The sequence below is a fragment of the Amaranthus tricolor genome, chromosome 15 (genome assembly GCF_026212465.1).
Source record: "Amaranthus tricolor cultivar Red isolate AtriRed21 chromosome 15, ASM2621246v1, whole genome shotgun sequence".
NCBI lineage: Eukaryota > Viridiplantae > Streptophyta > Magnoliopsida > Caryophyllales > Amaranthaceae > Amaranthus > Amaranthus tricolor.
In genome coordinates, this window is record NC_080061.1 from 10104971 (window position 1) to 10130115 (window position 25145).

The 25145-nt window shown below is 35.5% G+C and overlaps 2 protein-coding genes across 3 annotated transcripts; both read left to right on the forward strand.

Moving 5' to 3' along the window:
- Window positions 1-6808: 6808 nt before the first annotated feature.
- Window positions 6809-16919, forward strand: LOC130801946 (uncharacterized). Of its 2 annotated transcripts, XR_009039684.1 has the most exons (10): window positions 6809-7066; window positions 7162-7256; window positions 11801-11896; window positions 12839-12943; window positions 14157-14261; window positions 14674-14812; window positions 15682-15797; window positions 15943-15999; window positions 16290-16538; window positions 16621-16919. XR_009039684.1 is itself a non-coding variant. In XM_057665912.1 (9 exons), the coding sequence occupies exons 1-9, from the start codon at window positions 6907-6909 to the stop codon at window positions 16362-16364; spliced, it is 948 nt and encodes a 315-aa protein (XP_057521895.1). In that variant the 5' UTR covers window positions 6822-6906; the 3' UTR covers window positions 16365-16919. The 2 variants fall into 2 exon arrangements, 1 of the variants encoding a protein (XP_057521895.1); XM_057665912.1 differs by having other exon boundaries at window positions 6822-7066; window positions 16290-16919.
- Window positions 16621-24334, forward strand: LOC130801947 (CLAVATA3/ESR (CLE)-related protein 25-like). Its single transcript, XM_057665913.1, has 3 exons — window positions 16621-16718; window positions 20105-21830; window positions 23950-24334. Exons 2-3 carry the CDS (start codon window positions 21562-21564, stop codon window positions 23987-23989), a joined length of 309 nt encoding a protein of 102 aa, XP_057521896.1. The 5' UTR covers window positions 16621-16718; window positions 20105-21561; the 3' UTR covers window positions 23990-24334.
- Window positions 24335-25145: the final 811 nt, after the last annotated feature.

The window sequence follows — 25145 nt, forward strand, 5'->3', positions numbered from 1 at the left end:
GACAAATTTTGAACACTCGCTTTATTGTGTTGAAACTCTATTCAAGCTAGAGATTTTTAAGTTGACTACGGATGTCATTACTATTTTGAGTTTGCCTCCATGTTTACTATGTTCCACATTACCTACCCATTGCACATACTAGAGTTCTTGAGCTCATTCATTATTGCAACTAGGGGTGATGTCTGTAGGAGTTACTTGTGCTTCCATAATGAGGAATACACCAATAGGTTGGTAGTATATTTGGCTTGACCCTAGAGGGTGAGGATGCCCTTACAAAGAAACACTATCTTAATGACCTTTAACACACATTGACTGTGAAGAGGCTTGGAATCAAGCAACACTTACACAACTTTACCCAACACTAGTTATAAGGATCTTTGTCAAGTTTTTAGAGTCCATTGTTAATGCAAGTCCAAGAAGAGCAAATGGCCAAAGGTGACCTTAACATTCTTACCCGTCTTAGTCATGTGACCAAGCCCATCAACCGCAATGAGCTCCTCCTTGAAAACCTCAATGGCCTTGCTAATTCTACTACTGATCATATCCTTGTGGAAAAGGACACCTCTATGTGGATACCCCTTTATTCAAGGAGCTTTTTTTTTTGTTATCTTTGGCTTACTTGACCACAAATTGATGAGTGATTGACATTGGGGGATAAGTATTCTTGGAAGATCAAAGACCTACTTGACTTTATCCTTCCTACAATGTCCTACCACCCCTTACTTTGATGCTCCCTTTTACATTGTTGAGGCAGATGGAGAAAAAGTAAGGGTTGGAACCAACTTAGCCTACGAGCGCCACATAATGTAGAGTGATGTTCTATAAGCCTCTTGCTCAATCCTTTTTGCCTATCTCAAGGAACCAATACTTATGAATTTCCTTCGCCAACTTCAAATTGGCATGGACAAGATCCTCACCAACTTTATTGCCTCAAGGGAGACTATAAACCATTTAGGGGTAGAGATGCGAGATTACCATGAGCTGTTGGATCGATCTATGGAGAATGCTCAAGTATAAAACTCATATCAAAAATGAAGCATCTATATTACCATTTTTTACGTAAATTATGCTGGAATATAATAATAGATTTTACTTTACAATAGAGAAAAATTTACGGATATTTCATGATATACCACTGAGTTTCTTCGAAATTCACCATATACCACACGAAATGTTTTAATTCACCATATACCATTGAGTTTACGTCCGTTAGCACAGAATACCATTAATGACAACTGCCGTCAGTGTGCCGTCAACACTTCCTTCCTCTAGGGTTCTCTCCATTGAATTCCTCCATTTCTCTCTCTCTCCTCATCGAGAAGGTACTAATTTCTCTTTAATTTCTGAATTTATCATCTTTCAACACAACTTTTGAATGAAACTCAGCTAAATTCAGCGCGTAGTGGAAAACCATCGCTAACATCTCCAATGAATCTCACCATCATCAACCTTAATCGCTGCAACACCTCTAGCATCTTCAACAATTTGGTATGGTAAGTAAAATGAATCGATCTTGTGCTTAGTGTAACTGTAAGGTTTCGCAATCAAATCACGAATTTGGGCGTAAACTTTATCAGGATACCTAGCGATTAAACCAGCGGATTCTTCACCGATCAATCGAATTCCAAATTGAAATGAGAGTAAATTTGGGGATTTTCGCTTCGACATTCATTGATTGCGATTGAAATAAGAATTTGACCTGGTTTTAGGTTTACAACTGCAACTTTTAGCCATTCGGAACCTAGATCTATGCTTAAAACTGCCGATTGAGATTTGATTGGGATTAATGCAAGTATGCACAAGATTAACCCTAATTTAATCAACATTGCAGATTTTTAAGATCAATAATTTCCCCAAAAATACTATGAATTCAGAGCAACAATGGAGGATTATCTGTGGGGAAGGAAGAAAAGTTAGTAGGTGTTTAATTTTCTTGATGATAAATTCAAAAATTAAAGAGAAATTAGTACCTTCTCGATGAGGAGAGAGAGAAAAATGAAGGAATTCAATGGAGATAACCCTATAGGAAGGAAGTGTTGACGGCACACTGACGGCAGTTGTCATTAATGGTATTCTGTGCTAACGGACGTAAACTCAATGGTATATGGTGAATTAAAACATTTCGCGTGGTATATGGTGAATTTCGAAGAAACTCAGTGGTATATCATGAAATATCCGAAAAATTTATGGTGTCATTTTTATCAATTAAAAATCACTGAATGTAATTTTACTATTGGTAAAAATCAAGGAGCGAATAAACTATAATCCCATTTTAGGAAGAGAGAATAAGTATTAGAAAACACAATTTCTCAAATGGAACGATCTCACCGTGAGACAATCTCTATTATTTAAGCCTAATATATATTTATAACCTCAAAGTAATCACTAATAATCTTCACTTGCAATTTTAAAAAATAATCACTTTGAACAGCAATAAGCACATAATCACTTATAACTTTAAATATAAACACTTAAAATAATTTATTAAAAAATAGACTAATTCGAGACCATATTCTACAAGACACAAAAAAAAATGGGACAAAGACATTACATTTCATTGCATTACTCGAATGTTATTAACCTAATCCTGTAAGAATGACTCGAGTTGCCTTTCTCATTAAGATTAATGTCAATATATACAAGATTGCCATTATACTTTGGGAAACTAAATATTTTCCTAATATTCTACATAATCACAAAGATATACAAAATAATGCAAGAAATCAAAGAGATATTATTCTAAGATATTCTAATATTCTAATACACCCCGCAGTCGAATCGGGAGGTTTGGAGACGCTGAGACTGGAACGAAAATCATCAAATAATACTTGAGGAAGGCCTTTGGTGAAAATGTCAGCAATCTGATAACGAGATGGAACATGAAGTACCCGAACATCACCGCGTTTGACTTTTTCACGAACAAAGTGAATGTCGATTTCAATATGCTTAGTTCGCTGATGATGGACTGGATTACCAGCTAAATAAACGGCACTAATATTGTTGCAATAGACAAGAGTAGCTGTGGAAATAAAACAGTGCAGCTCAAGAAGTAAATTGCGAATCCAGCAAGTTTCAGAAACAACATTAGCAACTCCACAATATTCAGCTTCAGCACTAGACTTGTAAACAGTAGGTTGGCGTTTAGCTGACTAGGAAATTAAATTATCACCCAGAAAAACACAGTAACCAGAAGTGGAGCGGCGAGTGTCAGGACAGCCACCCCAATCAGCATCGGTATAGGACAAAAGAGTCGAAATATTAGAACGATATAACTGCAAACCATAGTGAAGAGTGCCCTTGACATAGCGAAGAATACGATGAATAGCAGCCATATGTTCCTTGCGAGGATCATGCATATAAAGGCAAACTTGCGGAACGGCATATGAAATATCGGGGCGGGTGAAAGTAAGATACAGCAAAGCTCCAGCTAAGCTACGATACAAGGTAGGATCGTCACAAGAAGAACCAGCATTAGCACAAAGTTTGCCGGAGGTAGCAATAGGAGTAGCAACAGGATTACATTGAGACATGCCAGCTTTTTCAAGTATTTCTGAGGCATACTGTTGTTGAAAGAAAAAGAGGCCCGTAGAAGTGCGATTAACAGCAATACCCAAGAAATAATTAAGAGGACCCAAATCCTTCATGGCAAACTCAAAGCTAAGTTTGGATATAAGGGACTCACGTAGTAAATCAGAAGAAGCTGTAAGAATAATATCGTCCACATACAATAGCAGGTAAGAAATATCAGAGCCATGACAATAAACAAACAGAGAATTATCAGAAATGCTGTTAGAAAATCCAACAGTAGTCGCAAAAGTGGCAAACCGGTGGTACCAAGCACGAGGAGCCTGTTTGAGACCATAAAGAGACTTTCGAAGAAGACAAACATGATCAGGACGAGTAGAATCAAGAAAACCCATAGGCTGATGCATGTAAATAGTCTCAGTCAGATGACCATGTAAAAAAGCATTCTTAACATCAAGATGATGAATAGACCAAGACCTGAAAAAAGCAATACTTAAAACAATGCGAATAGAAGTAGGTTTCACAACCGGACTAAAAGTCTCATCACAATCAATGCCTTCCCTTTGAGATTTACCATCACCAACAAGACGCGCTTTATAGCGCTTAAAAGAGCCATCGAACTTGGTCTTGACACGAAATACCCACAAAGACCGAATGATATTAGCATTAAGAGTACGCGGCACCAAATCCCAAGTATGATTTTCAATTAAGGCATCAAATTCTTCTTTCATGGCTAACTTCCAGTTTGGGTCACGAAGAGCATGAAGAGGAGATTTAGGTAAAGGTGAAAAAGAAACAGATAAAGCTTGAGAGTAGTATTTAGGATTGGGTTTGAAAATACCATGTTTACTCCGCATAGTTATACCGGTTGGTGAGGAAGGAGGGGGCGTGTGGACTGGGCTGCGTGAGGCAGGCCCAGTGGAGGGAAGGGAGGAGGAGAGGTACGGAATTGGGTTGGGGCTGATGGGGGCTGGGGGGTACTGGATTGAGGTGGGGCTGATGGAGGTTGGGCTGACTGGAGCTGGCCCAGTAGAAGAGGGAGAGAAAGGAGGAGGCTGGATGGCTACTGGGCTGCGTGAGGCAGGCCCAGTAGGGGAGAGGGAGGATGGTGATTGAGGAATGGTAGTTGGGCTCAAAGATGGATTAGGCCCAGAAGAATGTGTTGGGGCTGTGTTAAGTAATTGAATGTGAATATTATCATCTAAAAATTAATAGTTTGGGGGAGATGAGGAAGGTGATTGAGAAAAAGGAAAAGTGGCCTCATCGAAGAGAACATGTCAAGATATAATGATTTTACGGGATGAGAGATTATAGCACTTGTAACCCCTATGAGAAGAGGGATATCCTAAAAAGACACATGGAGCGGAGCGTGGCTGGAGTTTGTGAATAGTAGTAGAGGGAAAAAGAGGAAAACATAAACACCCAAAAACCCATAGATGAGTATATGTAGGAGACTTACGGTATAGAACATGAGTGGGAGTGAGATTACCAAGAAGTTTAGAAGGAAGAATATTGAGGAGATAAGTGGCCGTGTTTAAAGCGTGAGGCCAAAAAGACGGGGGAAGGGAAGCATGACACAAAAGAGTGAATGATGTTATTGATGGAGCGAATTTTGCATTCGGATTTGCCATTTTGAGAAGATCTGTAAGGACAAAAAAAAGGAAGTGAAATGCCCCGATTAGTACAAAATTGACGAAACATATTATTGTCTAATTCACCCCGTTATCGCATTGGAAAGATTTGATGTTAAGCTCAAATTGGGTGTTAACAAAAGCATTGAAATTCACAAATACATCATAAACTTGAGATTTGCGAAATAAAGGAAAAATCCACAAAAAATAAGTATAATGATCAAGAAAAAGAACATAGTATTTATAACCCGATGGACTAGAAATAGGAGATGTCCACAAATCACTATGAATAATATCAAATGGTTTAGTACTCATAGACATAGAATTAACAAAAAATCACTATGAATAATATCAAATGGTTTAGTACTCATAGACATAGAATTAACAAAAGGTAATTGAATGTGTTTTCCTAAAGGACAAGAATGACAAACAAAATGAGAATTTTTATTACATTGAATTAAACGGGAAGAATACAAGGAACTTAAAATCGCATTGCCCGGATGTCCTAAACGGGAATGCCAAGTACTAGAAGAAATAGCGGAAAAGGCCGATGATGTGGAAGATGAAAGAGAAGCTCCATGAGTAGAAGGAAAAGGATAAAGATCACCCGTGCTATTAGATCTCAAAACGATGTTCCCCGTGGCCAAATCCTTTACAGAAAACCCAAAAGGATCAAATTCAATGGAAACCATATTATCCTGAGTGAATTTACGAACGAAAATAAGGTTTTTAATAAATTTAGGTGCATGTAAGACATTTTTGAGGGTAAGGGATTTTTGGGAAGATGGAAAAGAAATATGTCCGTGACCAAGAACTGGAATTAAATTACCATTACCAACAACAATAGCATTATTGAATTGATGCTTTAAAGGAAAATAAGGAAGTAAAGTACCTTGAGAGCGAGTCATGTGAGATGTGGCACCGGTATCCATATAAAATTGCTCATCCGGAGTAGATAAAGAGAGAGTGTTCATAGCATGATCGATGTCTGTAGAAATATAATTCATAGAAGCATTAGTCCCAGTGTGATAACTTTGCGCTGGTCGTGAGCCAAGAAGACCATCAGAATACCCATTATTGTAAGAATGAGGAGGAGCCCAAGATGTAGGGGAAAAAGGGGCAGCAGGCTGGGCCCAATTGTGGCTGGCCCAATTATGCCAATTAGGAGAAGGAGAAGAAGATGGGCCTAAGTAGTATCTGTTGGGCCGAAAAGGAGTAGAGGACTTTGGCCTGTGCTGCTGCGGCTGCCAGGGAGCAGACTCATTGGCGGAGCCATGGTGGCTGCCACGGTGGATTTGGCCACCACGACGAGTGTGACGGTGGCCACCACGGTGGTGAGAAGAGTCGTGATTGTTAAAATGAACGGAAATTTCAGAAAACGAACTTTTGGGTGTGGTAGGAGAGGCCATGGGAGAGAAAGAATAAAGAGTCGGGATCAATAACCGAAGCTTCTGATACCATGTAAGAATGACTCGGGTTGCCTTTCTCATTAAGATTAATGTCAATATATATAAGATTGCCATTATACTTTGGGAAAGTAAATATTTTCGTAATATTCTACATAATCACAAAAATATACAAAATAATGCAAGAAATCAAAAAAATATTATTCTAAAATATTTTAATATTCTAATAAATCCAACACCGGATATGGGGAGTCAGATATCGGAGAGAGGAATGTAAGAAAAATCTGCTTATAATTTGCTGGTCTCAAGGCTCCCAAACTTGAACGTTACACGTAGTGAGAGCTATGGCGGTGTCATCTCCTAACCTCCCCACAATTGTATCTCCTCTACAATCCCATAAACCTCTCAATCTCAGTTCCTGCTTAATACTTTCTCCATCCTTCAATATCTCCTCCGATGTTACATCCAAAAATCGATGCTCTTTGGTTATCATCTGCTCTAATGGTATGAAATTCACCCTAAATTATCATATGATTCTTATTCACTCGGAATCTTTCCTAATTTTGGAATTGCAATCTCATTTTAATTCATTGTTGAAGGTCGTAAGGAAGCAATGTTGAGTCAGAAAAAGCGAGAACTCTATGAGCGTTATGGTCTTGACCCTAATGACTTTGTTTCCGAACCTTCTGAAAAGGTAAGAATCATAATCATATGATATGATTTTTTTTTCTCTTTATATAGTAATATTACATCATAATTAGGATATGGATGACAAGTGAATAATAGAAAAGATCATTATGAGCGTTATTACCTTACAAATTATAATGAGCTACTTTTTGGTAATCTATTTACCGAATTTTGACTTATATGAACTTTCTTTAAGAATATTTTAGTCCTTTTTAGGACCTATGTTTGTCTATCTGAACCTATGAGAACTTATCATAGTTGTGATATGAACTTAGGTGTCGGATATTGTGATTGAATGTATGTGAGCTTATATAAACTTATTTGAAGTTCATTACTCAATAAGATATCCGAAAGTTAACAGAATATGGCCTTATGCAGAATTCTTGGATGATGCAGAGATAGTATCCCCTTATGATCTAATTTATTCAGGAAGCTTGGTTTTTTAGCCAATGATGCTTGAATTGAATCTCAAATGTAACATAAGGAAAAGTTTTGGCGTTGTAAGTATTGAAAAAAAAATGAGAGAAAGTTGTTTACGTTGGTTTTGTTGTTAGAAAACAGGAACAAAATAAAATCAAAATATTGCTAGAATATTTTAAGAGTTTTAGGAAACAAGATTTCTGTATTTTCATATTGCTAGAATATTTCTAAGGGTGTTTAGGAAACAAGATTATTGTATTTTCCTTTTTTTGCGTTGTAGTCTTTGTATTTATAGAGGCTCATTGTCCCTCTTTCAGTTGAATAAAAACCAAGTATTCAAGCCCAAACACAAAAGTTAATTTCTGCATTACTTAATATCTACGTAGTATTCGAGCTGTAAGGTTGATCCTTTACCCGAAACACAACACAAAATAACTTTTTCTCTAATGGCGGACGAAACTCAAACTGCAAACCCGAACAACCAAGTCGTCACTGTTGATCATCTATTTCAACTCACCCAGCAATTCAAAAATACACCCCCTCCACCACCTTCACCACCTCCACCAACCCCACCACCACCTCCGGTGACCAAGATTTAGGAAGCTTATAAACTGACATACAACAACTACGTCAAATGGTGTCGCTTAATGTCTCTTACTATCGAAGGCCAAGGGTGATTTCGACATATCACCGCCCCTCCACTAAATTCTGCTGACCCTATGACAGGATTGCGTGGTGCTTTCCAGGCTCATCACTAATATAAGCCCCGATCTCATAAACCAATGCCTTGAATATACCACCGTTTGGGACTTATGCAAGGGGCTTGAAACTCTATTAAGTAGTGGTCGGGATGAAGTCTAAATTTTTTATTAAGTACTAAAGTGACACCCCTCAAAAAGAATCAAGATTCCTTAGAAGTTTTCTCTGGAAATCTTCAAAGCTTATAGAGGGAAATTGATAGTCGGATGCCTTATCCGATGAAGCATGCAGAGGACATCATGATCTATAACACTATTGTTCAAAAACAACTGCTTTTTCAGTTTCTTGCAGGTATCAATGACACTCTTGACAAAGAGCGTCGAGATATTTTAAACCAAGATCCCTTACCCGCTCTCGATAAGGCATTTGCAACCATTCGCTGTGAAATTTCACATCGCGGTATCATGACTAGCGCATCATCATCGGGCACAAGTCCCTCAGAAATTGGTAGTAGGCTTATATCAAAAGCTGGACGGATTTCTCCTTATCCCGGCGAGGACCTATCGACAAAACTCATCTGACTTGTGACCACTGTGGTGGTTCCCGACACTGTAAGGAAGGGTGCTTCAAACTAATTGGCTACCCCGATTGGTGGGAGGAGCTGAAGAAACGAAAGGCCATCGCCACAAAACCGGTTTCCCAGCCCGGCGGCCAGGCACAAATCGCTATCATGCCTTCACCACTTGGAGACACACCAAAACCAGAGGAAACACATGAAGATACAGGTCAAGGTATGTTAGCTTGCGCATGTATAGGCGTGACTCAACACGGTATGTCAACACCACAAACCCACTCCCCTCAGACTCAAACCACTTCCCTCAAACTCAAAAACGAAAAACCGCACATCCAAAACTCCACAACAGAACCCAAAATTCAAAAACAAATCCAGTAAAACAACTTCAAAGGGGCGGAATCGAATGTCACAATGATAACCAACACCAAAAAACTAGCATGCAAGAATTCAAACAAAAGGAACCAATTCCAATAACCCAACATTGGATGACCACCACCAAGGTTCCGGTAAACCGAAACGGTGACAAGTTCACCACAGGAGGTTTAAGTATAAGGCACAAGGAGAAAGGATAAGGGGAGTCCGAAAAGGGGGAGGGGTATCTTGAACTTTCCAAAAATAAGCCCTTTTATAGGGAGGCACCTTATTCCACTCATACCCTAAACCTAACCCTGCCCCCTTAACTTGTGGCCCATCAAACGGGTGACCTAACAACCCGTGCACCCGTTTCCTTATCCAAACATGTATATTTTCTAATTCTAACCCTATTGTTAACCTCACTAACCCTAATCACATTCCTTTAGGGTCTTGGGTTTTTTATTGTGGGGCAACCAACACTATGACTTTTGATTCCGGTAATTGTGTTCATGTGGATTGTGAAGGCCCAAGTGCTATTTCATCTTCTCTCAATTTAAAAAAGGCCTTATGATCCCAAATTTGTCGTATAAATTTATTGTCCATTAGCCAACTCACTAAGGATTATGGAACTAAATTGTACTGCTTTCATAATCGCTCATGGTTGTGTTGTGCAGGATGCTCAGACCCAGAATATCATTTGTCATGGTACTGAACATGGCAGATTGTACTATTTAGATGATGATGTCGGCTTGGTTCTCAGGGGGAGTTAGTTCACTCGAAGCAAACAAACGATGGTTTTCTTTAAGGGCAAGTTCGGTTTTGGTAATCTCGAGACCAAACTTGAGGGGGACTTTTAGAAAATAAAAATAAAATCAAATCAAATCAAAGTATTTAGAGTATTTCTAAGAGTTTTAGGAAACAAGATTATTATATTTTCCTATTTTTGCTTTGTAGTCTCTGTATTTATAGAGGCTCTTTCTCGCTCTTTCAGTTCAATAAAAACTAAGTATTCAAGCCTCAACACAAAAGTTAATTTCTACATTACTTAATTTCTACATTTGTCACGTGCGAAAATAACCAAAAAGGTTACAAAATTAAGGAGTTTAGAAGAGTAAGAGACGAGCTTAAGATGATTTGAGCGAAGAATGACATAAAGAATTGGGATTTATAGGAGTATATGACAATAGATAAGAATATATATTAATGATCATTGGATTTAATTTTCTATGTTTCAGTGACGTGAAGAATTGGGATTTCTAGAAGATGAATAGAGGAGAATATTTGTAGATGACAATTGAAATTGATTTGTCTATGTTGTAGATTATTATTAGAACCAAATGATGTACTTCCTCCGTTTTTAAAGTTGTTCCTATTTGTCATTTTGGGTTGTTCTATTTGTTGTACCCATAAAAATCTTTTTATTTATATTATAAATTTTGGACAAATTTAACCTTGTCCATCCTCATTTTAATATTTTGATAATGCTTATGGTCCCCACATATCTTCCACTAACTTCATTTTAACATTTTTATATTGCTTATGGTCCCTACTTGTTTCTCACTGACTTTATTAAAATATTTTTTTAATAGTTGTGGTTCCTATATTTTTTTCAAATTTCTTTTAAAATTTTTTAATATTCATGGTCTCCAGTTTGTGCCCATCAAATTTATCATTCAATAATAATATATCCACCATTTAAAAGATTTACTTTTCTTGATTCCCGTGAACATTCCTTTTGGGAACCACATTAAGGAACGAATGGAGTATAATCTTTGTTAGATGTGATTTTCAATGTGGATTGGTTTTGATTTATGTAGCAAACCCCATATTGTTTGGATTAAGACTTTGGTATTATTGTAATGCTTGAATTGACTTTACTTTAGTAAATTAGTATTCTTATAAGGAGATTATATAATAATCTGTAATTATTTTATCTAAAATAATATACCATAATTGAATTGTCTTAAAGTACATCGTATAACAAAATCTAATTGCTTGATTGTACAAAAATTAAAATTTTGATAATAGTTTCTATAAAGAAACACTTGAATTCATGTATGTGAATTTTAGAATGTTAGTAATTTTTTGTTTTAGTTGGAAATATATAGATAATTGATTTAGTGAGCATACTCTAATAGTTCATCTAAACATAGCACTGCTACGTGACTTGGAATTCTTAGTTGTAGCACTCTTGAGATTAGCTTGGGTTCGATACTAGAGTGTATGATAGGGATTAAATTCCAACATGATGTCACTAACTGGTTGGTTAGGCTACACAACTAAAAAAAATTATGATAGAATATTCTCATAAATAAAATTGATTCCTTTCTTTTTGTAATGGATGTTCTTGAGTTCTAGCAAGAGCAAAATTTTGATTTCTTGCATGAAACTTTTTATGGACGAAGTTCTTGCTATGGTGCTTTCAGGTTGCATTGTTCGTTTTATTGGTTGTTACTTGTGGATAATGCTAGTCTTTAACATTGATTTTCTCATGAGGGGCGCAGAGGAAGAGGAGAAAGGAACATAAGCAAAGGATTGGAAGCGAAAAGCAAGTGGTTGAGGAGAAAAAGTCGGCTCGTACCACACATAAGTTGCTTCAGGCATGCATTTCTTGCTTTATTTTTGCTTACAATTATTTTTAAATAATGGAATCTCCTTTCTTACAATGTGGTATTATGTGATTCTTGAATTTTGGATCAGGGATAATTCTTAGTGAACTTAACAGTGCTTTGGCTTTGTTTCTATTGGTAGATGTTTTGATCTATGATATTTATTTATTAAGATAAATGCAACAAGAAAACTTCTTCAACGATGGAAATTACTTGGCTTTTTTTCCTGAGAAGGAGAGAGTGTTCTGCTATAGGCTTTTGCATTGAAGTGTAGGCCATTATATTTGAACTTAAGCACTAGTTAGAAAGATGTCCTAGGTAATACAAGAGTTTGACTATAGAATAAAAATCTCTTTGATAGTCGAAAATGCATGTGAAACGTGTTCAATTAAATGACGTGTCAATATCTGTCAAGGTAATAGTCATGCTTGTTTAACTCTGTTATTTGTTGGGTACACGTCAAAACTTCATAATTCCCATATTACGGTCTGAAAGCATATTTGTAGTTGTGTTGTATCACCGTGTTCGTTAAATGTTGTGTTTATGGTTATCACTTAAATCATTAACTACATGTGATTATTTTTTTGAATGTTTTTGTTGTTTCAATTTATGATTGCAATAGACAATTTGACTTACTCTTAGAGAAGGTCGTAAGCTAGACATTTTTTTTATAACAAACAATGCATCTACTTTCTTCAAGATTCTCAAGTTCTAGCTCGAGTCTCCTTTGCCAACTGTAAAAAATGGCCATTAATCTTTGCTATCCTTGCCTGTTTTTTTTTTGTTTGTACCTTATTCCAACTGTGTCTATGACACTAGTACAACCGAATACATTTGAATGATGCTAAATGTTGTATAAATATACATGCATGAGATCTCTTGTTTACAAACTTTTCCTTAAACAATTCTTGAATTAGTTATTGGCTACTTTAGGTACTAGCCGGAAAAGCTAAAAGGAAGAAGCTATTGTCTCCGGTAGGCATGGATGTACGTCCCATGATGGAGGTGGTTAAAGGTGCAGCATTTGATATATTGCAGGTTCTATTTCTGAAGTAATTGTCTTTGTTTGTTTTCTTGTTACTTGAATATACATGTTTCATGTTCATCTAAGTCATAGGATACTTTGCGTCAAGTGCTTTTGGTCATTGTGACCATACATGATAAATGAGCAAAATTTGTCTTACTTACTGCCATCAAAAGAAATTTAGGACTCTAATATTTACTTGTAGCCATTAACCATATGTGATGAAACATGAGGACATATTGTTCAATAGAACTTCCCTACCATGAGAAATGTAGTGCGGAGTAGCCTATTGAAAAGTTTTGTTCTGCATACTCGAGACACACTTCTTCCCCAAGAATGAATGAACGAAATGGTTTCTATTACATAGAAACTTTTTTCTTTTTGGGTCAAAATTTTTCATGACATTCATAAATAGGCCAAAGTAGAAATTCTTTCAATTTAGGAGAGCATGAACTTTTCTGTATCTCAAGCCTTTATAGCATCGACCTTAATATGTGAAGGAGGTCATTGTTAAGTTTACAGGTTAAAGTAGAATTTGGAGTAAAACTAAGTAGGAGGATCAATTCAACTATGAAACTGCCACAGCACCTTTTGTTTTTGAAGAAACTGGAAATTTATTGGCATTTGTTAGGCCATTGTCAATAAACGTAACAATAAAAGCTACATTGTGGCAAATTGGGTAACTTTTGATCCATCTAAATGCATTTGGTAAAGCTAATTAAGAGTCTGCAAGAGAAAAAACAAAGCTAAAAGCTATGTAAACAAACTGCATAAATTGGTGAGAAACTTTCTAGTTTATTTATGTCTTTATCACCTTTTTACTACAATTAATCTTCAGTGGAATTTCAAGTGAAATATGTTTCGCGCCTTTTGGAAGTTGGAACTTCTATTTAAGATGAAATTTGTTGGACACTTTTTTTGAATGCCTTGCACATATAATCATCCACTTGTTTTTAGTTAGTCATTTTTTTCATATTATTATTATTATTATTATTATTATTATTATTATTATTATTATTATTATTATTATTATTTGAAGGTCAAAAGAACAGTAGATTTCAACTATATGGATGATGAACAGAATACAGCATCCTCAATGGAGAACTACAACAGTTCAATTGATGAACATTAAAATTTACACTTCAAGGAATTTGAGTGATGAACAATGTTAAAAATGTACACTAAATTCTCTTATGCTGACTATTTCTAGATAATGTTCTTATGCAGGTAGCTGGTGGCTGTCCTGCATCTTTAAGACCTGGACGCTGGTTGGACCTGTACAGTGGTACTGGATCAGTTGGCATTGAAGCTTTAAGTCGGGGTTGTTCAGAGGTGATCTTAGTTTGATTTAACTAGTGGATATGTCTTAGTTTGTTGGACAAATGTCAAATTCTTCTTTTGATGTATATATTTTGAGATTAATGCACAGCACTAGTCTTGTAATCAAAAACATTCCATACCCCAATACCATTAAGTGGTTTCTACATATGGAGGGTTTCAGGGGGTTGGATTTAAGCTATATCTTACTCATCTGATAACAAAGAGGTTTTTCCAAATGATCTTTGTTAGCAAACATCTTCAACTTCATATACTTGAGTGTACATAGGAAGTGTACAAAACTAGCCTTGTAATATGTAAAGAAAAATGTGTCCACGTGTTTGTTGTGAATTCTTTCCTTTTCCATTTTCTTTCCTGTAAATTCGGTTAGCTTGAAATATCCGGACTTGGTGTTGCAAATTGTCAGGTGCATTTTGTGGAGATGGATCCATGGGTGGTTTCAAATGTTTTACAGCCAAATTTACAATGGACTGGGTTTCTTGATACGTCAGCCATTCATATTGTTACTGTTGAAAATTTCTTGAAACGTGCGCAGCAGTTTGTAGGTGTGTTCAGTTCTCACCTTATGTTGTGTTTAGTCTTTGTCAAGAAATGTAGACATCTGTATATATTGTTTTGCCAGAGTCTAAGTCAAGAACACTTGTGTTTCCTATCCAAGGAGTATCATTTTTCAGCTTCTCTGAGTTTGCATCTGCTGCTAGGAATGTGAGAACTGTATTCAGTTCTAATATTGATCATTTGAGCAATCGATAATGAGCACTATGCTGAAAAATTAAAGATTGTTTGTGTGGAGCTGGTGTGATGGCTTTGTTTAGCTAGTAGCACATTGACTAGAGCTTTCTTAATAACAAGTGTGTTCCCTGATTTCAATCGTTTAAATCATTCAGGAGCATGACAAACATTTCATAATTTCCCAACCATTATTTCCATTCATGTTTCTGTTACTTAACTGATTTAGTAGCAATTGACTTGAATTATCTTATTAACTAGTTCGTATCCTGATTTCAATCGTTTAGAAAATCATTTCTTTCAGTAGCATGACTAGCATTTCATAATTTCCCAACTGTTATTTCCGTTTACAATTCAGTTACTAAACTGAATCTGAGTGATGTTAACCATCTGATAAAACATTATGCTAGTTCTAGGATAAGACAACCAAAGCCTCGCCCCCCCCCCCCCCCTCTCTCACACACACATTTGTTGTTATATGTAAGTATGTGACTCCATATCTCATTATAATCCTTGCTTATGAATGTTACTCAAGTCTCATGGTACTTGTACCTGTTTAATGGTCGTCCTTGTCTCACCGCACATCCCTTGCCGTCAAATTTTAACCTCAAAATTCACGTGTTATGCCGTCATCTGTGTTATCTTTCCATGTCTCACAATACAGAAATCTGTTTCTTGTATGTAGGTGGTGATGCCACTTTTGATTATATTAGTGTCACGCCTCCGTACATGAAGGTAGATTATGGATTACTTATGCAACAATTGTCAGATTCATCCTTGATTGGAGAAGACACTTTTATTGTAAGCTTTGGAATTCTATTTCATAATGTTATTCACTTTTTCTTTATGTTTCTAGGGTACCTTTATTGGAAGCTTTGCACATTCTTTTACTCCTATAATTTTCAACATGTTATGTGTTTTTGTTTTTAAAACTTTCTTGCATTAGGTGGTTGAATATCCCTTGGGAACGAATATGTTGGATTCTTATGGAGGCCTTCTGAAGGTATGTTCCACTAGTCTCCATATGAACAATTTTAAGATAGAGTGTTCTTGTTAGGATCTGGATGAAGAGTTTATGGATTTCAAGGAAGAGGAATTAACAACTACAAATGTGAAATTTTTGCTTGTAAATTTCAACACCAAGACAACAAGATCTACGGATTCATTTTGCTTTTTAGTGTAAAACTATAAAATTTGCTTGGATCTTTAAACTTAGGAGAAACCCTTGTACTAATGCATGGAGATCTTTGGTGATTACAAATTCTTAATTAATGTTGAATACTGATCATGCAGGTAGCCGATCGTCGTTTTGGTAGAACACATTTGGCAATTTATGGCCCAAGGTGGGCAACAAAGAAGCGGGATTGAAACCCAGTGTAACAAAGAATTGATTGAAAAGTGTGTGTGTGTGTGTGTGGAGGGGGGGGGGGGGGGTACTGGACTGTAGTAAATCATATGTTCATTTTTGAACTGTGCATTGGCTAGTGTTGAATTGCCCAGCTTGAAGTTAAGAAAAGCTTTCTCATTATGACCATTGTTTTGGTATGTTTTATATGTAATGCTATTGTATTTTCATGCTATATCGTTAACCCATTTCTAATTAATAATCTTGACCTCTCCGCAGCTTTTGTTGAATTTCAAACTTGGAGGGTCACATTTCCTGTTACTACTTAGTTTGTATTTTGTAGGCAGCAGCTGTTTGAAATTGACTCATTCTAAAGTGTAAGAATTTTAACTGTCGTTGTACTCTTGTCTTTTATTTTGCTTTTGCTTTTATGGGATCTTTTTTTTCTTTTGGCGGGTTTTTTTCTTTTCTTTTTCTTTTTTTATGGGAGGGAAATTGTAGATGAATTGTGTTTGATTATATATCTTGTACTTCTATGAAATGGATAAATATGAGCCAATTTTCTGATTTTTATCTCATTTCTTGTTGTGATCATTGTTCGGCTTGCTCACCAAATATTTTTCTACAACGAGCAGGAGCATCGTGCAAGCTGTGTACTCCACTTAAATGAGATATGAGCATGCTTTAGGTTAGAATGAATCGCTGCACTCAAGAATTATTGACTTTCTAGTGATTTCTTGCTACCTGGTGAATCAGAATATAGTGTCTTGTTTCCTGGGCTTGATTTATCTGTCACATATGGATCCCCAAAGCAAAATCTACTTATATTTAGTGGTTTGTGTTAGTGTTGGTAGGAAAATTTTCAACTTAAAAACTACCTAGAATATTCATATCTAGTTTTTTGTCCAATTGAGTGGGTTTCAACTTTTCACTAAAGTTATTGGCAATTAGCTCCTTCACCTCTTAAGTGTTAATGCTTAAACCATTTGAAAAATATTGGTGAGATCTCTTTCAATCAAATTAGATGAACAATGCTTAAACCATTTGAAAGATATTGGTGAGATCTCTTTCAATCAAATTAGATGAACATGAAGGGGGTGTTTGGTCCGACGGAAGATATTTTCCTTGGATATTGTTTTCCTAAAAGCAATTTTCCAATGGAAAATGCAAATAAGTATTTCTTTTTTTGTGGCTTCTTGGTAGTTGTATGGTGAAATGGAGGTTTTTGGATGAAAGAGTGGAAAGAAATCGGGTTCCTTCCAATTTGGGAAAAAAAAAAATCATTTGTCAAACCAAAAAATGGCTATTTGTTTTAATTTGCTGGTCTTTTTCGAGTTGAGGGTCCAACTAGTTGCAACCTCCTTATCTTTGTGAATAAGAGTTTGGTCTGCTGTCTTCCAATCCTCTTCAAACCTTGGTTATAGCTTCTTTGAGTGACATATATTAGGTATGATGATTACGACGATGATGGAGAAAACAGTTTCCTGAAAAATGTTTAAGTCAAACACTCCTATGGGATTGGGTGAGCTCTTGCTCTATCATGAAGAGGTTGTGGAAAAAGGTCTATAATGGCATTCATTATAAACGTATTTGATTTTATATATATATATATATATATATATATATATATATATATATATATATATATATATATATATATATTTCTCTTCCCCAGCAGTGGAAGAAAATTAAGTTTATTATAGAAACTCTCAAATCCGTCAAAGAAGCATTTGAACAGAGCTGATTCTGCCAAGAGAAACATTTGCTTCCGTTAAGTCACTTCCGATATATAAAATTTTCCTTTCCGAAAAAGATATAGAAATATGTTTAATAGTTTTTATTTAGTATGAATTATGCTCCTTTGTCTTGTGTTGAACGTCTGTTGTACCTTTTACAAAGTTAAGAAAGTTGATAGATGCATTAGAAATATATCGGAAAGGAGAGGCAAAGTTGTATACCTCACTCAAGGATTACAAAATGAAGTTTAGATGAATGTTTATGATGTGTCTTAGTGTAGGGAACAAAAAATGCAAGTTAGTTTAATGAATGACAATAATTAAGAAATAATCAAGACAAAGATTTAAGGCGGTTCTCTAATCTTGGGCTACATCCACCATCTAGCCTATGATTAACATTAATGTGTTTAAAAAAGAATACAAAACTTGAGAGGTATTACAATGGAGATTTAATGTAAGGAAGAAAGGATCTAATAAGGGGGAAAACTCAAACAAGAATGGCTGCTCTATGTATGAGACTTTAGTGCACCTTAGACTAAGTATATAAGGGAGTATTTATAGGGAAAATAATGCAAAAGTGGGGCAGCAACTAAGCAAGACAGAACAGCAGGCAGTAGCTCACAAAAAGAGGGTCAGAGACTTCGCTCGACCCCCGCTCGACCGAGTCCAGGTCGAGCCGCCTGCAGGCCTATTTGACTTCTTTTGTTGCTTGTTTCTTGTCCCGTAGTCCCCTACATCAAAATTAATTGCTTGATGTACTTCTTGTCCTATGTCTCCACTACCAATAGTACATTTTATTATTGTACTAACTTGATTTCAAACCAATCACAATTTGTTACTATATCCTCTACTTAACACTAACACACATGATTAGTTTTCTTAATTATTGTTTTGATTACTTGGTGAACCAAGTCACCAATAATCCTAACAATATCCATGACTCCTTAAAATACGTTTAGCTTGTCTGCATGTGTATAATTGATGTACTTACAGCTATTCAGTGAAACAAAATTAATTTAGAGCTTGAGGCAAACTATCTTCTATGATATGTATCTTTTATTACGGTGGCTGCCATTGTGTGAAAAGGAATGCATAATAAAAAAATTTTAATCCAATTGAAGGAACTTGATACCTTGAGAAAAAAGCATATTCTCATTAAAATGCATTGCTCATTTCACAAAGTAATTGATTATTTCAATATGAGATACATATGGCAAAGAGCAAATATCTAAAAGTGTACTGATTTAAGCAAACAGCGAAAGTTGAACAACTTTGTTGATGCTTTTTGATAATTACAAGGAGATGTTACCACAGTTAGCTTTGCTTTGGAAAATAAGTTTTTCTGTCGAGGGATCCTTGTAGCCCAATAATAAAGAATTAGTGTGGATAGATTAGTCACTTCTAGAACCAAAGTTCTGTTTGATGTTGCCTGTGATTTTGATGTTTTATCTGCATGCTGTTTGTGTAGTCTTAATCTTTATTATATGACTTTCTGATTCACTATTATATGGAAAGAATCAAATTATAACTTTAGTTTCATGATATATCATAGAAGTTATTTTTATGACTAAATTCCCAGAAGCATCTCATATTCGACTTAAACAAATCTGGTCTAATTCTAACTTGAAAATTTTGTTTCAAATATATTTTCATGTTTGAATGGAAAATTCATCTCTCATTGACTTGAACAGAGAATCCGCAAATCTCTCTTCCTTCTTATTCATGGAGATACCACTGGTTCCCTTGGTAACTATTATTTTTTTCTGTGCGGTTAATAGTTTTATTTACCCTGTTTAGAAATTTCACTTTGTGAACTAAAAATGCTTCACATCTATACTTTTAGGAGCACTAAGTAATGCTAATGGCGATTTTTTTGGTGGTCTCCACTTGTTGAAGGCTCTATTCTCTAGTCTACACATTTCTATTATTTACTGATATAAAAACTTGTTTGCAGCAGAGGTTTTTACTTTTGGTGGACCATGCATTTTGAACCTAATTGGTGTTGTATGTTTCCATCATTATTGCAGAGTCGCCAATACTTTTGGTAAACTGCTTGTTCGTAAATCTGTCTCTAGTCCTTGGACTTTGATTCAGGGCACTGAAGTTCTCTCTGCATTCATGGGTAGTTTAACCCTGGGTTTGTGATTTTGCCTTTGTAAGCATGGTTTTTATTCCCATATTCTGTCTTCTTCAAAGGGAAAAACTTCTTTCTGCAGTTTACTTTCTCTTGCACAAATCGATATCACTCATTGGTGATGGGTAAAGGGCATGTGTCTGATAGGTATGTATTATTTCCCCTATGCTGTTAAATCTTACCTAGACAGGGTTAGAAAGGGGTCAGATGTGTGCAACCATACCCTTATTCTCATAGGTATATTTTATATACGTATAATTCAAGTTTTGGCTTACAAATTATTCAAGTGACAAAATATTTAAGATCTGCATCTAACTACTAAGCATTTGTAATATTGGACTGGCGTCGTTGCTGCTATTTTCTAGTTAATGACAATAGCCCGATATTATGTCTGACTCAACTCAAGTGAATAGTTATTGATATGTTGCAGACGTAAGGCATGACAATGAACAGTGCCAGCAATTGCCACCCTCAGTTGTATGATTTTTAAGGAACTTCGTATTAATAGTTTCATCGTATTAACAAGCGGACTTTCTGCATTTTTTTCCAGTTTTATATAGTCCCGACATAGGCACGATCACACAGCATGCCATCCACCTTGTAGACCTTGTATACCTTATTCGCTCTGGCATGACCCCATTGCCATCTCTACTTTCAGTCTTGAACGCATGTATTGTAGCATATTATTGGAGCTTTGCTCAGGCTAGGGTTCTGGTTGATGGTGAATCCCTTTCCATTAAATATGTTGCGTTCTTTTTGTCTCAACTGCATAAATGAATAAACGCTCTATGTGGTTCTTCATGTATTTTGGTGAAGAATAGGTAAAATAATTGTTTAATATTACATGGTGGGGCCTAATCCAATATGTTGTAGAGACCTAATCACTTTAAGGATTCATTAAGCATCACTGGAGCAGAATGGTCCCATTCTCTGGGCTTCATGAAAATACGCACACCAAAACAGAGGAACTACACTGGCATGGGCCCATGCTATCTTAGAGATAACTAACTTTTTTTCTCTTTTTGTCATGCCCTTGTCTCTCTCATACTCTTTCCCCTCCCCTGCTTTGACACAGTTGAATGAGTAACCTTGTATTTAAAAGTTGCAAATGAGCCCTACTCTTTCCCGCTCTTCGCCCCTCTCCCCTCATTTCTGCTTTAGCATAGCAGTATTGGATCATTGGCCCTGTAATTAATGCTATGCACAGATCCTCTTTCTTTGATGCCATTGTTTACTGACAATTCTTGAACGTCACTTAAATCTGAAATGTTCACCCTGCTCATCCTCTTTGTTTCTTCTTAAGAGCAGCCTATCCTTCTTGGGAAAGGAAATATAGTGTAGTGAAGTGATATGGCTGGTTATGGTGACAACACTAATCGGTGGAATCTGAAAGCTATATGTGTAGCTTTTGTGTTTGTAATTTCTGTATGGTTCTTGTTCATGGGAATGTTAGCAAGTGGAGAAATCAAGGGATGTGCAGGGTCAACATGTACACCAACTGGAAATCACAAGCATGCCACATTGATGGGTAGGGAGAGACGTTTGCTTCATGTGAAGTTCGACCCAATATATGTTAGTAAAAGAAGAGTTCCTAGTGGACCTGATCCTTTTCACAACAGGTACTGCTTCTTTTTCTCAATTTCATGTCATGAAAGCACTCTTTAGCTCCTCTTGTTATGCTGTGAATTTTATAAAAATTGAAGGATGGGAATTCAGTTTCTTCTCTTGCACATACTGTTATTTACTTTTATATGCAGATGTACCAAAATCGTTCTGAACTTCCTATTTTAGAATTACCTTTCATTTCACCTTTATCATATTCTCTTTTGGCTTTTTTGAAACTCCATGATTTGACTGCTTAAGATATGTAGTTCTGGAAGTTATCTTTTTTAGATGAATGTAGGTTTTTTTAGAAACTATAGGTTGGTATTATTCTGCACAGTTGTGATTTTTTTTCCTTTTGATGTTGTTTGACATACACTAGTATAAGCCAGGTATTAAGGCAAGACCAATGGAGGTAATGCTCTCCATTATTATGGTTTGTTACCCCTCTTTCTATTGGTGGTGCTAATGAAGGCTTTGTAGTGCAAGACCATATTACAAGTTTGAATTTGAACGAACCCAATTCCCTTGTGAAAACATCTCCCTCTTTATCTTCAGTCATCGATGACATTTGATAGCTGCACCAATGCACTAGTCATACTCAACTGATTTTCTCTTGTGTAAGGGTTGGAGGTGCTAATGCCAGAAAACGAGTTATTGAAAGTGGTTGGTGGTAAGTGGCCATGGTGATGGAGATAGATATTTGAGCCTTCTACTGTAGTGATAGGGGTTGTGAAGGCCTAAATGGAAGAAATGCTCGTGGAGCTTTTGATAGTGGAGTAAGTGGTGGTTGCCAAGGTGGTCAAAGTTTCAGGCATCATTAATGATACATTATACCAAAGAATTAGCTTCATTTTTCTTTTGTCAGTCACATTGAATTTGTCCAATTTCTATTTTTGGCCTTGTCCACACTCTTTCTTTAATCTTATTCAGCCATTTAACTTATCGTTTCACCTCGTCCATGCATCTCTTTCACTTCTCCATAAAATATACTCCTATTCTAATCAAATGTCTGATCTAATTTGACATCAACTTTCAGAAAAAGGGAGCAGGATCACATGAAAAGAGTAAGGGAAAAAGTAATAATTTAATGGTACTTCTATAAATAATTGGATCCCATAAGGGAATAACGGGAAAAGGATAGTATCATTCAATTAGAATACGCTCAATTAAGTTTTTACTACTTTTACTCACTTTTTTTATATTTAGTTTATTTGAATTTGAAGCTATTTCTATAGGACTAATGGAGTATCGATTGAGGAATTTGTAGTAGATGCCAATATACTAGGATAGAATTGATGGTCAAACTCTTAATTGACCAATTGCAAACTTTTGCCTATATAGATAAACCAGTCTAGCTTCTGAATTCTTTAGTAGTATATTTATTGTTCTATGTTTTGTAAAGATGCTTGATTCGTGGTTTTCTTCCTTTTTTTTTTACCAAACAGAATGAAATTTTGGATAAATGATGGATAGTACTTTTATATTGATAGAATTTGCAACAAGTACAACTATTTACTTCATTAAGAACCGAGGTAAATGTACAAATGTAATAAATGATAAGTTGATAATTAACAAGATAATTTAGGGTCATATTTATAGCAAACTCCATAAAACGTACTAAAAAAACAAAAAGGAGGGAGTATGTCCTTGTCACATATTTTGATATATTAAAATAAGTGAAACCATCCTTGCAATTCGTGGAATCTGCTGGTAGTTTTAGCTCTTTATCAAAAGCTTCTTTATGTATGAATCTTTCTCTTATTTTGATAATGAGTAAAATAAAGCCTTTGAACCACTTTGTTGGAAGGACAGGAACATAAATACCTTGTTCTTTTTCTCCCTTGTTTGGTGTTCAGTTGTGGAGGGCCCTCAACTACAAACACCATTAACAATTACTTGTTAACCATGTTTTTTTTCTCCTTTTCCTTAATCAATGACAGTATCAAATGTATTTTATTGTAAACCCACCTTCCCCCAAAGCCCCATTTTATGGCTGTTTTGAACATACTACACTATAACGAGTTTCTAACTTGCACGTGATACATGGTAGATAACTCTGACTCTATAGGGAGTTCTATATCTGTTACTTTGGAAACACTAATTTACTGTATTTTTTGTCTTCGCTTTAATCAGGCATGCCGGGGAAAGTAGAAGAACTCCTGGCCGTGCTTAACAGTGCCCTCACACTCCGCCATGACTGAATCTTAAATGCTTCTTGCTCGTTACTCGTTAGTCGATTACGAATCATTACTAATGTTATAAATATATAGGAAGTGTTGGTTTTGAAGTTATGATTTATTTCCCATTTAGAATGACATAAGTGAATCCTTCCATGATTTACTTTCCATTTATGAATGGCACAAGTGAATCCTTTGGGTGATGATGTAAAGTTTTGGCTTTGAACTTGTATTTATTTAAGTACCAAATTTATTTTACCAGCTAGTTTTTATGTTGAGAATCATGATAAATGTTTTAAATCTTCTGTAAGAGATTTTTTTTAATGAAAGGTGAGTTAAAATTATGTGTCAATCGAACTCTAGTAGTCTTTTGTTGGTCATTTAGTCGTATGGAGTTTTAGATACAAAGAATGTGGTTTTGAGGAGACGTAAGAGAGGGTGGAATGAATGAATGGAAATTTAACAAATGGTGAAAGATCTGTGTCACGGAGATGTTTATGGAGAAGGTAAAGATGTTAAAATATTAGACTCGTTATTAGAATTTCAAGAAAATATTTGTTAATATTTAATTCAATATTGTATGCATTTTATAATATGAATTATCAAATATAGAAGAAATTAGAATATCATACCCTTGACTTTCACATTATATAATCGAGTATGAATTATAGCAAAAGGAAATATTAGAATGTCAATTGTTGCGCCTTTATTGTTGGTTTGTAAATGCTGATCAGATCACCACATATACTATACTAATATAGAGTAAAAAACTACTTTCTTGTTACTTTTTAGATATAATAATGGTGTATTTAGAGAATGCTACATTGTGGAAAAAACAATGAATGATAGATGATTCAAAGAACTATTGTATTATATATATACATCAAAGTACATTTCTTTGCTTATGTCTTACTTTGTTCCAAATAACATAATGAAAATGAATGTATCTTCATATGTCGTACTTATGTTCTAAGCAACATAATAGAGATTGATGTGTCTTGTTTTAATTCTCTAACTAAAACATATAATCACACAATACAATAAACTAACACCATGATACCAATAAGCATATTATATTTTTTAGTATATAATTTAATCTGATCGATATTTTATATGTGACCTCATTTGATTCGATTATAATTAGTGGTAAAC

Bases quoted from the DNA above. Each gene is read 5' to 3' on its own strand.
- LOC130801947 (XM_057665913.1), top strand. From the start codon at position 21,562: ATGGCTGGTTATGGTGACAACACTAATCGGTGGAATCTGAAAGCTATA. The intron at 21,831-23,949 runs GTACTGCTTCTT...CGCTTTAATCAG, and splicing joins CCTGATCCTTTTCACAACAG to GCATGCCGGGGAAAGTAGAA.
- LOC130801946 (XM_057665912.1), top strand. From the start codon at position 6,907: ATGGCGGTGTCATCTCCTAACCTCCCCACAATTGTATCTCCTCTACAA. The intron at 11,897-12,838 runs GCATGCATTTCT...TGGCTACTTTAG, and splicing joins CCACACATAAGTTGCTTCAG to GTACTAGCCGGAAAAGCTAA. The intron at 14,813-15,681 runs GTGTGTTCAGTT...TCTTGTATGTAG, and splicing joins ACGTGCGCAGCAGTTTGTAG to GTGGTGATGCCACTTTTGAT.